We start from the raw sequence: 12,052 nt of genomic DNA, 5'->3' as shown, positions 1-12,052 counted from the left end.
TGAGAACCTCTGGTGGGACTTAAAGAAAGCAGTTGCAGTGCGCAAGCCTAAGAATGTGACTGAACTGGAGGCTTTTGCCCATGATGAATGGGCGAAGATACCCGTAGATCGCTGCAAGACACTTGTGTCAAGCTATGCTTCACGTTTAAAAGCTGTTTTAACTGTAAAAGGATGTTGTACTAAGTACTTAGATTGAATGTCACTTGGGGGTTGAATAAAACTGATAATGATGTGAGCACAGAAAAGACATTTGTGGTTATTTCATTATAAATGTTATGTTATATTTGTCTGACCTACACATGCCTCTTTGATGTAATTGTAAGCAGGATGACTGAATGATCAAAATCAATGTCAAACCGGCCAAAACAATCAATTTCAGTTGGGGTTGAATAATTTTGAACACAACTGTATAAAGACGACACCTCAGAGATTTAGGAGAAATCTCATAACATCTGTGCTGTTATCAGAGTCTCATTTATACAGTAAAGAAAACATCAATCTACCCATCAGTTTAAAACTGCAGAAAGAGCTTTTAATCTCATGAAAATGAGACTAACCATCACTGGTTAAACCTGAGCTGATGTTTTACCCCTTCAGGAACTTCAAGAGTTAATGACTAAACTAGAAAATATATAAAAGTTAACCATCAACAATTATCTTTATTCTTTCTTACTTGTCTTGTAGTTCTCGAGACCGGTCTTTTTAAAGGTCTTGGTCTCAGACCAAGAGGACTCAGAATTTTATTTCAAGACCGGTCAAGACCACAACTGATGGCACATCACAAATTTATTTTTTATCATAAATTTTATGCAGTTTATTCAGGGCTTGGCATATGATGTTGGCATTTTTTAAGCATTGTTTAAGTTTCTCCCAATGACAATTTTTCTAATTTTATTACTAAAAACACCTGCATTGTGTTAAGTGGATGGCAAGCAATTCCCACATATCTGCAAACTGAAACCAGAAAAACCTAAGAAAGAAATCCTCTTAATTTATGAATTATAACTAATAAATGTTTTGAATGTTGAGTCTGAATCTTAAATCTTGAAAAGAAATGGTTTATTGTTAAATACAACACTTGTCAAAATGAAAACATATAAATAGACAACCAAATGTACATCACAAAAAAATCATTTAAGTAGTCGGCGATACATTTGATCTGCGATGTGAACCTGCGTCTGCTGGATGGATGTTAAAACTGTACATTAGTGGGCAAAACACTTTTTAGAGAAGCTCCCATCAATGACCCGTGTGTGTGTGTGTGTGTGTGTGTGTGTGTGTGTGTGTGTGTGTGTGTGTGTGTGTGTGTGTGTGTGTGTGTGTGTGTGTGTGTGTGTGTGTGTGTGTGTGTGTGTGTTTGTGTGTGTGTGGTGAATTATAATAGTCCTCACAGACTCTACATACAGGGAGGTAAAGGGGGCGGAGCTACAGCCGGAATGGGGAGGGGGCGGAGCAGAAAAGTTCACATTATCTTGAACAATCCAGACTTTGACCTATCCTATTTCTTCAGAGATCCAGACATCTTGCGCAGTCCCTTCATCCGATAAAGCAGCCCATTAATAAAGTCCTGTGCTCATGAAAACAAAAGAAAGAAAGAGAGAGAGAGATCATGAACGATCATAAAACTCTTTCCAAAAATCTTGTTACTATTACAGTAAAAATACATTAACAACATTTGAGACATGTTATAGAGATGTTATAGTTTATAACCATATCATGATAAATAATCTAATCTCAATATACTTTATGAACTACAAAACTTTTCTCTAGTATTTTATGTGATTTATGAGGTAATTTCTAAAATAAAAATTGCTTTCTACTTGCAAAATCCACACATAGACAATATTTTTGCAGCTTTTTGCTAAAAGCGTGTAGCATCTTGTTAATATTTTTTCACCATAAAGTAGATCATAATGTAAAACAATTATGCAACTTAAACATACAATATTAACAAAAAACACACACTGTTGCGTTATATACACTTTCCACTTATTTGGTAAGTTAAGTAAGTTGAGCAATTAATATAGTTTCACTGTAAAAAAAATAGCTGTAATTATGCAGCTGGTTGCCAGTAACTTACTGTAAAAGATAGAGACTGAAAATGTTTCATGTTCATTTAACTTTGAACAAACTGTTGCCAGTAAATAACATAAATGTAAAATCTACAGTAAGTTACTGGCAACCAGCTGCATAATTACAGCTATTTTTTTACAGTGAAACTACTGTAATTTTTTTTACAGTATTATGTAGTTTGATATTTTTATGTGTGTTTACAATGCAGATCATCATCATTAGAGGCTTAAAGCATAAAAAGTGTCTCTTCATCAAGAAGACAACAGTCCTTTTAAGATCTATATAATGTTTATGATGTCATGGGTCTTTAAAAACTTCAGTTTTACCTCTTTTGGCTTTCCACATTCTTGCAAAAGCTCCTGTTAAAAAGAACAAATATGAGCACCATCCATTAATGCCTGTTTTTAGGATGCATATGGATACAATCAAATGCATGCACTGTATAAAGTAAAAAAGTTCAATCAACTTAAAAAATATATATTTTCAACTTATTTTATTTTCATTTATTTTCAATGTAAAATTTTCAAAGTGAGAAAGTTTTAGTTAAAAAAAAATTGTTAATTGAATACATTTTTTTAAGTGGATCCAACTTTTTACAGTTTGCAGCAATAGACACAATCCCAACACTTTCTTAAGCAAGCAGATGATGAACATACATGCAGTCTTGATCTCTGTTCTTCATCTGGAAGCTCTAGAAGTTCATCAATGTCAATCTCTAGTTCAGGGATGTCTTCCTCCTCACAGTCAAACAACATCAATAAAATGTCCTCTTCAGCAGAAGCCAATGATGCACTTTGCATATAATAATGTCATTAATTACGCTCCCTTTAATTGCATTAACAAATCAATTCATAATTACTAAAGTCATTGATCCAGAACACAAGACATCGCTGATGATGTCATCAATCCACCAATCAATCTGGGAAGAGCAATCGTCCAATCAAACGAGTGCACTGGAGCCATTTCATCATTTAGAAATGTCATGTGTGATCTACTTTCTGTGAAGTTCCTAATTGTCCTTTTAAAAGGTCTGTGAAGAATCTGAAGCATTACATCTCTGCTGGATGCTTTTAATGATATCCGCTCTTAAAAGCATCACACATCAAGCTGAAAAGAGAAATTACGGCTCTCGGAGTGACAGCACTTTTAAAACCCCGTGATTGACTTTAACCTCACAGCACTAATAGCTGCACACATGAATATTAGAGGAATCCAGAGATGAAACTGCACAGTTAGCTGGATGATCATTACTTCACAAGGGCAGATGCCATTACTGATGCCGTCCTCCTCACACATGTCACATGTGTATCATTATGATGCCGAAAACTATACTGTATCTGTATCTACATGCAAACAATTGCAATGTATAATTTATGGTTAATGAAAGTTTGTTGGTCTCAGTGACTGAAGCTGATCAGTTTGTGTTTGTTGGGTTTGAATGAGATTACATGCAGGACGACAGGCGAGGTTTTATTTCCTAACAGGAATCCACTGCTAATCTAATCTATCTTCACTTTTTTCCTGCTGCAGGCTCTGAGCCAATCAAATCTTTTCAAAACTGTGGAAATCTTCTTCAATATGAGCTTTCTGATGTACATTAACATTACAATACATTTATTACATAATGTAGAGACAGCAAACAAGAACACTGCAGTATCAAACCATAAATTAAGGCCAAACATTTAGCGCAGTAATCCTAGTTTATATCAAAACACCACAGTTATTGCAATAAAAATGTGATTAACCACCACTTTCATTAAAATGTTATACGAAGGTTCAGCATGATAGAAGATCACATATCCAGCTAAGATGCTGGATGAATATTGGACAGAACGCATGCCACTGCTGGGTTAAAAATTATCCAATGCTAGGTTGTTGTTACCCAGCCACAGGTTGTAATAATAACCCAGCAGTTGGGTTGAAAGAACAACCCAGCATTGGGTAATTTTAAATGTAGTGTATTTATTGTATTATTTTATTAATGATGTTTTCTAAAGCAAGCTTGACTATAAGTGTTGTTACATTGTCAGAAAAATGGTCCCTAGCTGACACTGGGGTGATACCTCTTCAAAAAGTACACTTTTATACCTAAAGAGTTCATATAAGTACCTCAGAGGTACATATTGGTACCAAATGTGAACATTTCTGTACCTATATGGTACATATTAGGGCCTTTTTAAAGGGTACTGCCCAGTGACAGTTTAGGACTATATTTTGTACCATTTTTTTCTGACCTTCTGTACCTCTACCCAAACCTAGACATGAATGATTTTTATTAAGAAAGGCCATAAGTGTGCATTTTAATGTTAGGGCTGGACAGAGTAACTCCATGAGTTCACTCATTACAGGTGCTCATGAATAATGCATCTGTTGATAGAGTGGGCGGGGCTTACAGATACTTCCACAGGAAACGTCAGAGATCCCGCAGTGGCTCATGCAAAATTAATCTTCTTTACCAATGTGGAACAAACTCACAGCCAATCCTTAAACTACAGCGATCAATCACACTGCTGCCATATGAGAAATGTTTAACTTTTATTTTGTAGTTGTCTGGAAAACCATCTATGTAGGCTAATAGTGCTTTAAACAATCTCAAATAGACAATACTGAGTTCAAAACGGAAGAAAAACATCTTATAAACTTTATCATCAAAATAATGTAAACGCATGTAAGTACCGCATACTGCCACAAATGATATTGGATGAGATACAAAGACCCATTCAATCATTTACACTGATTATAAAACATTCACTGTTAACCCAGATATTGTCTTTACTTAAACAATGACGTAAACATCGCTTAATATTTAGATTTTTGGACTTAAAATATCTGAGTTCATTTTGCTTTTAAGCGTATAAAATCCATTAAACTAAAACATTCAAGTGTAATGAACTTAAAATGATCAGTTCATGTTGTGAGGAATATCCATAATCCTTTGTGCCTGAATATTTCAATTATTTAAGCTTTTTCACAGAATAAGAACTGATAAGAACTTTAACTACTTAAATAGTTGTTCATAAAAGGTTTAAGCTCTTATGTTATTAATATTGTTTTGTTGTAAAAGATAATTTTGTGAAGTCATCGTGTTATAACAGTAAAAGTAATACAATGAATTAACAATAAAAAAATCATTGAACACTGTTAACTAAGTGGAGATGTTAGACAAAGAAAATTATATAACAAATTATTTCAAGTTAAATCAACTTATAAAATTAAGTTAAATACACTTGCTGAATTATATTGGAATTACTAGAAATGTTAAGTTAAAGTTAGGGGAGAGCAGGGGCGAAAGTAACATTTTTCAGTTAATAATGTATTTGTCAGAGATATATTTTTGCTGCGGTCGATAGCTCACACGTGTGCTTTATCAATACCAGGTGGAATAACTGTAGCGCATTGTTACTCTTGACCCCTTCAGCTGGGTTAAAAGTAACACAACAGAACAAGATAAAGTTTTGTGTTACACTTATTTTTAGGAAATATACACTATGACCTTGTTTATATGTAACTGCAAACAGATTTAGTTTTTTATCTTTGCAAAAAATAATGAAATTACATTTTCATATAAAATGTCAGTTTTATCAAATGTTTCAACAGCAACCTGACATTACAAACTTAAACTGTTGAGAATAAAACTTTTTTCAACAGTTTGAACACTAAAATTAAATTAAAGAAAATTAGAATAAATTTTTTTTCAACATAATGCCACAGTATTAATGCAGCGGGACAAAAGTAACAAGTGTTTCTTTCATCCCAACAAGAACTCTGAATTGACATTTAAACACGATTTACTTTTGATTGAAAAAACTCAGAGAAGTCAAACTTGAGGATCTGTTAGAGCACTAAATAACCTGTAGATTGATCAGTAACACCTGAAACACGTTATAAGAAAAAATGACCGCTTTAGGAATTTACTTATCATGGTTAAAAACAGCTTTCTGGACCTACATGTGCGAAACGATGATGAAATAATGTGATATTTATCAGCTTTGTCAAGAGCTTTTCTCATTTTTTGTCAAGTAAATTTAACTTGTCCGCTATACAGTGTTAATTACATGGACACAACAGAGAACGGCTCAAAAACTGTAACATCAAACATGAACATCAACAAACATCTTCACTTTAAATCCTGCTCAAAATAAATAAGAGAAAGTTACTTAGGAGAGAAAACTGTTTCTCTGTGTGTTTTTTGTAAGGGGAACATTATAATCCCCATCCATCTGTAGGCCCAATGGTGGTAACTAACGGAATAGTGAAGGATTCTAGCGCGTTTGGTCTTTTCCGCCACTTGTAGATGACGTTTTGGCATTACGCAATTTGGTATTATTATCTGACTCTTATAAAGTTAATATAAATCGGATTTTTAATTACTTTTAACAGTTGCAGAATTTGGGTGGATGTTTGGTTATTCTGGTTTAGCCCTACTTGTTATTGCGTCCGTTCATTCGGCTACTCATGTCGCTTTGGACTCACGCACCGGCCGTTTATTAATATTTAATAATCATGCGGGCCCACGATCACAATCGAATCAGGCTTGGTCGCTGCTAGAGGTTAGACCGTATGTTCAGAAGGCCGCCTTTTATGTGTGCTCATCTCTGAACATACTTTATTTAGTCCCCATAGAGGTAGTTATTTCTAACCAGAGGTTCACGACCACTATCATAAAACAAAACTTCTCCAATGATAGCTTTGTATAATCGTGTCAAAATTTAATATGCAACTTAGATAGATTAAAGGACTGTAAGTAGGACTATAAGTGTTTTATTAATCAAAATCAATGTCTTTATTCATAAATATGTCCTCGTTGGTGTCAAATGACTTCTGTCAGTGATCTGACTTTTCTAAGCTTAAAATTTCTCCTCTTTAGGGTAAGTCCAAGGAGGCATCCATATCGTTTCGCCGTATTGATAAACTATAATAGCAGAGAGGGACAAAAAGCACTAGCCCAACGCGTTTCCACAATGCGTTTTCATTCGGAGCCAGTAGCAACGGACAAGGAGATCAGTGATTACATAACGGCTACCATAGTTGCAACACGCATTTGGAAAAGCGAGGCGCTAGACAGCACTGTTCGTTTGAATGCAAAATACAATTTCACCACTAGATGGGGGTAAATCCTTCTTATTGCCACTTTAATATTGAAATAACCAGAGTTTGAAGCTCATCTGATTTAGAATGGTCAGACAACATCTGTTAGCCTCCACGCATCTAATTTAACTTACACTAACACCAAGTGCTAGTCGGATCTCCAAAATCCTCCGCTGATGTACTACTATGCCATCTAGTCTGGGATTTAAGTCCGTTACTAGCATGATTTCAGCCATTGTGGTAACAAGGATACATTGAAGTTTATGTTAATAACTTTCGTAGCAACACAGAATAATCCAAACACAATTTATTAACCAGGTAGGAAGGTCATAATTCAAAGTCAATTCACAATCCAATTAAGAGAATATTGCATAGCTGGCAAATGATGAAGATCTGTTTACAGATTCCTCAAAGTAAAATGAAATACATGATACTATATCAAAGAAACAACATCATGAGGGTGCATTTCTAGATAATTTTACACATCTCCTTAAATAACCAAAGAACAAAGCATATAGGAATTTGGTACTGATTGGTTATTGTAAAACTCAGGGCTGTCCTTAATTTGCATACAGGTGGTGATTGGTTTATGTCTAAGATGGGAGGTGTCTATCAACATTGAGTGAAGTTTCCTAACACTTTAACATTGAATTCTAAGAGTAAGACCATTGTAACCACTTGCAATGAGTTATTTCAATGAAAAACAAATAAGATCAGCTTCAGATTCTTTGTGCATGTAGAATGTGGCATTTCATATACAGTTTGCTTTGAGAGATAATGAGAGTACAGATATATGATCTTTGAAAACCAAATGGTCTCAGTAACGTTAGGAAGTGCACTGTGAATCGTAGAGAGTTGTTTTCCCGGGAACTCACTTTTCCCCCATGCAGTCTCCTTTGGGGAGGAGCTATCTTTATTCATGTCCTTACATTATCATAAAACACTTCTGGTAATATGTTATCTGCTGTACAGTAAACACACACACACTTGTGATTATTATCTGATACTACTGTATCTGTTCCTTTAAGGTCAGCACCTGGTCAGACATTTATGAGGGTTTGTCACAGATATTATTTCTTGATGTTTGTTCTATTTAATAATATTGTTTTGCACGGAGTGATGTCTGTCTGTAGTCTCTGAGGTCCCTGTTAAAACCTAAAATCAGCTCTGAAATGCACTCAGGGTTTTTTGCAGTGATGCCAGACGGGAAAAAAGCATTTCTGGTTCTCCCGAGAACTTCAAGTCAAAGGTCTGTAAAACAACCATTTCTTTCTTATCATTATAGGATCTTTTTCCACTAAAAACCTTTTTATTTCAGCCTTTCGTTTTTAAGATTGTTGCAGATGAATGATCACAGATTTCGAGTGGTTTGTTTTGCGTTGAGGGGTTATAATCAGCACTTAGCACAATGTAATGTGAGATGTGATGGATTCTACTCTTGAGGTTTAATCTCAGAGAGTGAACGTGGGAAATAAACACATCACTTTAACCGGGTTTGTGCAGAAACATCATCACATTCTCTCTCCAATGAAAACAGGTGGAGATAAATATCACGCTCACATCATCACAACACAGCTCACTGCTCTGCCTCCTCAACCAACCAGAATCCTGTTGCCATGGTTTCCCAGAATGAAGCACGGATACAGCATCAGTGATGTAACACAACAGATGTTGTGCGTATTCATCACTTTACACAATACATGACGTCAGTAGAGATGCAGATTAGAGTCGATACTCAGTGAAATATATCATTTTGATCACACTTGTGTCATCTTTACACATGTAAAGTTCACTGTTTTCAAAACAGAAAAAACAACAAAGAAGCCCGCACACCAAAGAGATGAAGGTCAATTGCACGATTAAATGATATTTGCAGCATTTTAATCAGTCTGCCTTTTTGTGATTTATTATTCGTTGTCCAGCACCTGAACCCAATTCAGACCTTTATGCTTTATGCAAAAGAATCAGTATTTTAATCTTTATCTCATCTTGTGCTGGTATTTTCAACACAGTTGGGCGGTCTGTGTTTGAACCAAACTCTTTAATGAGTAAAACATTTTTAAAAGTTTCAAGGCTTTCAGCTATAAAATGGCTTATGGTTAACAGAATCTAGTATTATAGCTGTGAAGTGGAGCAAAGGCAGTAAAAAACAGCAAGAAGCCCTACAATAAAACAGTAATAAAATGTTTATCATGCTAAAAACAGATATGCTCCAAAACACAAGAAATATGACAATGAATAAAAAGACAACAAAGCCAGATTTTAAGATATTAAGACTCCTTTACTCCTACTATCAACAATATCCTCAAAAGAAGTTTTACAAGTCCCTATCAAAGAGTCAATCTCTATAACCTCTGAAAAATAAATATGAACCATTGATGCTGAAGATGATAACTCATTGTATTTCCATGATACTCCCATGTGCCATTGTATGATCATGTGCAACAACTAGATATTACTCATCAACTTTTATACACGTGTGTCTCGTGTTATTATTCAACTCAATGTGACATGAGGAAAGTGTGATGTTGTGTCTCACCTCACAGTCATACAGCACGTGCAGTTGGTCATCTATCCATTCCTCAATGTCCAGTCTCCTCTGGAGATCTTTGCGGTTGTATTTGACCGTTAGTTTGCCCAGTTTCCTTTGGGCAGGCACCTCCTCTTTGGTCTGAAACATCACTCTGGACTGAGCGCCCGGTTCCGACGCCATGCCTGGCACAACCACGGACGGAGGACGAGAGACGTCTCTCTTTCTATCGGAACAGAAGCACTAAGTCCAGAGTCTTCCTCTTGATGTCTGTCCTGTGTTTATTTATCTCTCTTTATGCTGCTGTGTGTTTCTGATTCATCCTTGTGTTCCTTCAGTCCAACACTTTCTTTAGCTGCTGTCTTCTGTCTGTGCTCTACTAACACTGTCTGTCTCTCTCTCTCTCTCTCTCTCTCTCTCTATTTCTCTCTCTCTCTCTCTCTCTCTCTCTCTCTCTCTGTAATGAAACACTTGTGTAATTGTTGTGTGTGTGTGCACTGAGGAAGAACATAGTTCAACTCAAGACTGATAACATGCACTGATAGCATTGTTTTTAAGGCATATGTAGTTATTTATAGATTCATTAATCTCCAAATGAAGAATTTCTGATGAAGTCTTGATGCATTTGTGTTTGGATTTGTTATATAATTTATGCATTTTGCGGATGCTACATCATTGTTATTCAGTTGTTTGGATGTTGTTGGTGCGTCTCTATCTGAATGTTTATGACCTGCTTTGTTGCTTACCATTCACCTAAATGATCATTTATACGCAGGGTTTTAGTTGACCCTTTAGACCCTTTGGTCCATTATCTGAGGTAATGGTGCTTTCACTGCAAGTTTCCTCTGCTGTGCCAGAGGAAATTGAGAGTAATGGATGCGACTTTGCTCTGTTTCGATTAAACGAGGACCCGCAAAGAGGCCCGTGTGTCAAAATCTTTTTCACTTATCTGACTGGTTACTCATTTGTCATTGCAATTGTTGAGCAGATCGTGAGAGGTTTCCTACCATTTTCCTAGAAACATCAGCCAGGTCAATGAAATGGGTAATTTCCAGGATATTAAGATGATAGTAGGGTATACCCATGCAGGTCATATCTAGAGATTATCAGAGATTATACCACGGGTCTGTTGAATGCTGCATTCTGATTGGCTGAGAAATGTTCTATGGGTGTTGATTATTTTTCTGTAAACTGCACACCTGTCAAATGTCTTAAAAATAGGCAAGAGAGCAAAGTTTGTGGTAACCGTGGTATAAGCAGAATCATTGACTCCGGTCCTTTAAATTATTTGAAAATAATGCACACCTCCGCTTCGCGTCGTGCCGCATTACCACCTTGGTGTGCATTATTTTCTTATAATTCAATGGCCCGTCGTCAATTATTCCTTACGTGTAATGTGTAAGTGTTTATCTTTTGTCAGTATCGTGCTCATGGGTGTCCAGAAATGCTCCAAACGTGCATCACTAACCAATCCTGGCTTTTATAGACCCCATTATCAGGTGTGTGACCAATAAAGCCTGAACTAAATGGACGCACCTTAATAAATAATGCACGAGCGGACGTAACAATGAGACGAAGCGGCCTGTAGTCGTTTTGACAGAACAAAACTCGATATGTGGGAAATACATTTATTGTGCATCGAATCACCCGTCAGTCTGTCTAAACTGAATCGTGGGGTGTATTCCCATGTCAAAGCGTGCACGAGACCAGACAAAAGGCAAGCTTCGGATAATCCCAAGATCCGATTTCGATAAAAAACAAAGGCCGCCTCATTTCCCCTTTGTTTTGCCAGGTTATATCAGTCAAGTGCAGCTCTGCTGGTTCGCCTGTCGATGTGCCGTCTGTTACAAACTCTAAATTATTCAACAACAGCAGCTCAACTTTCACAGCCAACAAATTCATTCACTCCAGCCAAAATAGGCCCGGCCTGTCAGAGCCGAATGAGAGGAGGGGTTATGGGTGGGTGTTGATGATGTCGTTTGGGTGGTTACCAAGGTGTTGATGTCGTTGCTAGGTGGTTGATGGGTGGAACCATCAACTTGATCACACATCAGTGCTTTGAAAAGAAAAACAGATCAGATGGTAAAGTATGTGAAAGCATTCATGTGAGTCATCGAGTGTCGGCTGTGTTATCAATCTCACTGATCAGTTTGTCTTACATGATGTGTGACTGCCCTCCTGTGGCATTCGTTGTCGAGTACTTATAACACTCCTACATTTAAATACAGATATGTATACATTGGTATTAATCAGTGTTGGGTAAGTTATTTAAAAAAAAATTAAATAGTTACTAATGACATCTTCAATCATGTGATTAGATTACTGTATGAATTATTCTCTACAAAAGTATTTAATTACTTA

General features: G+C 36.2%; 1 protein-coding gene across 1 annotated transcript; it reads right to left on the bottom strand.

Annotated features, from left to right (window-relative positions):
* Nucleotides 1–1,042: 1,042 nt before the first annotated feature.
* ppp1r14d (protein phosphatase 1 regulatory inhibitor subunit 14D) lies at nt 1,043–10,100 on the bottom strand. The gene is made up of 4 exons (XM_055172984.2): nt 9,701–10,100; nt 2,730–2,810; nt 2,400–2,432; nt 1,043–1,567 (listed from the first exon to the last, which is right to left on the bottom strand). Exons 1-4 carry the CDS (start codon nt 9,872–9,874, stop codon nt 1,499–1,501), a joined length of 357 nt encoding a protein of 118 aa, XP_055028959.1. The 5' UTR covers nt 9,875–10,100; the 3' UTR covers nt 1,043–1,498.
* Between the last annotated feature and the right edge of the window lie 1,952 nt (nt 10,101–12,052).

Source organism: Misgurnus anguillicaudatus, chromosome 7, assembly GCF_027580225.2.
Source record: "Misgurnus anguillicaudatus chromosome 7, ASM2758022v2, whole genome shotgun sequence".
NCBI classification, from domain to species: domain Eukaryota; kingdom Metazoa; phylum Chordata; class Actinopteri; order Cypriniformes; family Cobitidae; genus Misgurnus; species Misgurnus anguillicaudatus.
This window is presented reverse-complemented; position numbering and strand designations above follow the sequence as displayed.